Below are 1643 nucleotides of genomic sequence, written 5' to 3'. Positions count from 1 at the left end.
GGACCGTTAGCTGGAGAGGCACCAGCAACCCTCCTGGCCCCACTAGGGACAAGGGTGTAAAGAAAATGGATGGATGGATGAATGGAGAAAATATAGTTTCTTTTTAATTTTTTACTTACCCATGATTATTTAATTTAAATAATAGAAAATCTCTTTTCCATTTATATTTATTTTTTGTTTTTTTTATAATTGTTTTAATAAAGAACATTTCTCCTTTCACAGTGCAGCAGRCCGGAGCTCTGGCGCCCCCTGCTGCTCGCAGGCTGAACTACCTTCACCATGATGCGGCCGGCCACAGTCAGGTCTCGGTCGAACCAGGTGTTCCAGATGCCGCCGCCGTAGCACTCCACGCCCACCTGCAGCACGCCCTGCTTCGTCCTCTTGGAGCGTGGCTTCACCTGCAACAGAAGCAGCTGCAGCACCTGGTGGAGCTGATTGGCTGGGCGGGGTCGGAGGTCGTACCCTGAGGCAGGGGCTGTCGGTGTGCGCTCCGATCATGGAGAAGCCATTTCCTGGAAGGTACTTTCCTCCCACGGCAAAAGCGATCAGGCTGGAGAAATTCCTTGTCACAAAATACTGCAGAGGAGATCCTGGTTAGTTTCCACCTGCTAGCTCCCCCTGACCTTTGACCTCGACYCACCTTGCTGGCTGGCTTGATGTCCCACTGCTCMGTCTCCTTCAGCTCGGTGAAGCCGGCCTCCAGGAGGCGCCGCCTGCACTCCTCCACCACTGCAGGAACCACAGAAGAARAAGCAGYTGTTGCTATGGCGATTTAYACGGTGAACAGAGAGAGGGTCAAAGGGCAGAAACACTGGGACCCATCTGTTCCATCGTTATCTTATTCAGCCATCCATTTTCTGTACATCCTTGTCCCTTAGTGRGGTCGGGAGGGTTGCTGGTGCCCAACTCCAGCTAACGTTCCAGGCGATTGGYGGGGTCACCTGGACAGGTTGCCAGTCTGTACCTGACAGTCATCTTTTTGGACTGTGGGAGGAAGCCGGAGAACCCAGAGAGAACCACAGGGAGAACATGCAAACTCCAGGCAGAAAGACCCCGGACTGGGAATCGAACGAGCAAAGCAGAAAGGCAACAGTTCTACCAACTGTGCCACTGTGCAGCCCGTTCGTTATCTTATCTTGAGCTCAAAGTCACGGCGACCAGAACCGGGTTGGCTTCCTGCTGACTCAACAGAACCGCTGGTACAGCTACTAGAATCTGGAGCCAGGTCCGAGCAGAATCAGACCGGACCAGAACCAGAACGGACCAGAACCAAACTGGACCAAAACAAGTCGGATTAAAAAGAAGCAAACATTTATATTTATAGCCCTAATGTTTACGTTAGAGAACTCTAATAACTCTCAGAAACCAGTCAGCTGGAACTAAAACCCAACAGATCATTGGTATGAAACGGGTCCTTTAGAAACAATCTAGAAATGTTTTTCTATATCGGTCCAAAAYGCTGCARTTACTTCCCCAGACCTGCAAGAGGCGCCACACATGGAGTCAGCCATAAACACTATGAGTTTACGGATCTGAAATGGACTCGTTGCACCTCAGCTTCCGCGTTCGGGGAAAAGCGGCTCGATTGTTTCCGATCCAATAAAAATATAATTTTACAGGAGGTGCTTGCAGGGCTTGGCCGA

The 1643-nt window shown here is 50.5% G+C and overlaps 1 protein-coding gene across 1 annotated transcript in view; it reads right to left on the bottom strand.

Annotated features, from left to right (window-relative positions):
* The window catches only part of dnpep (aspartyl aminopeptidase), a 10448-nt gene that overhangs the window by 3734 nt on the left and 5071 nt on the right, over positions 1-1643 (bottom strand). Inside the window, exons 3-5 of the mRNA XM_008396423.2 lie at positions 641-729; positions 463-576; positions 207-398 (exon numbers count right to left, since the gene is read on the bottom strand). Of these exons, the coding sequence (XP_008394645.2) occupies positions 207-398; positions 463-576; positions 641-729 (395 nt within the window). The remainder of the gene's footprint in view (positions 1-206; positions 399-462; positions 577-640; positions 730-1643) is intronic.

This window comes from Poecilia reticulata, linkage group LG2, assembly GCF_000633615.1.
Source record: "Poecilia reticulata strain Guanapo linkage group LG2, Guppy_female_1.0+MT, whole genome shotgun sequence".
NCBI classification, from domain to species: domain Eukaryota; kingdom Metazoa; phylum Chordata; class Actinopteri; order Cyprinodontiformes; family Poeciliidae; genus Poecilia; species Poecilia reticulata.
The sequence above is the reverse complement of the archived record's forward strand: the minus strand, read 5'-3'. Positions and strand labels throughout refer to the sequence as shown.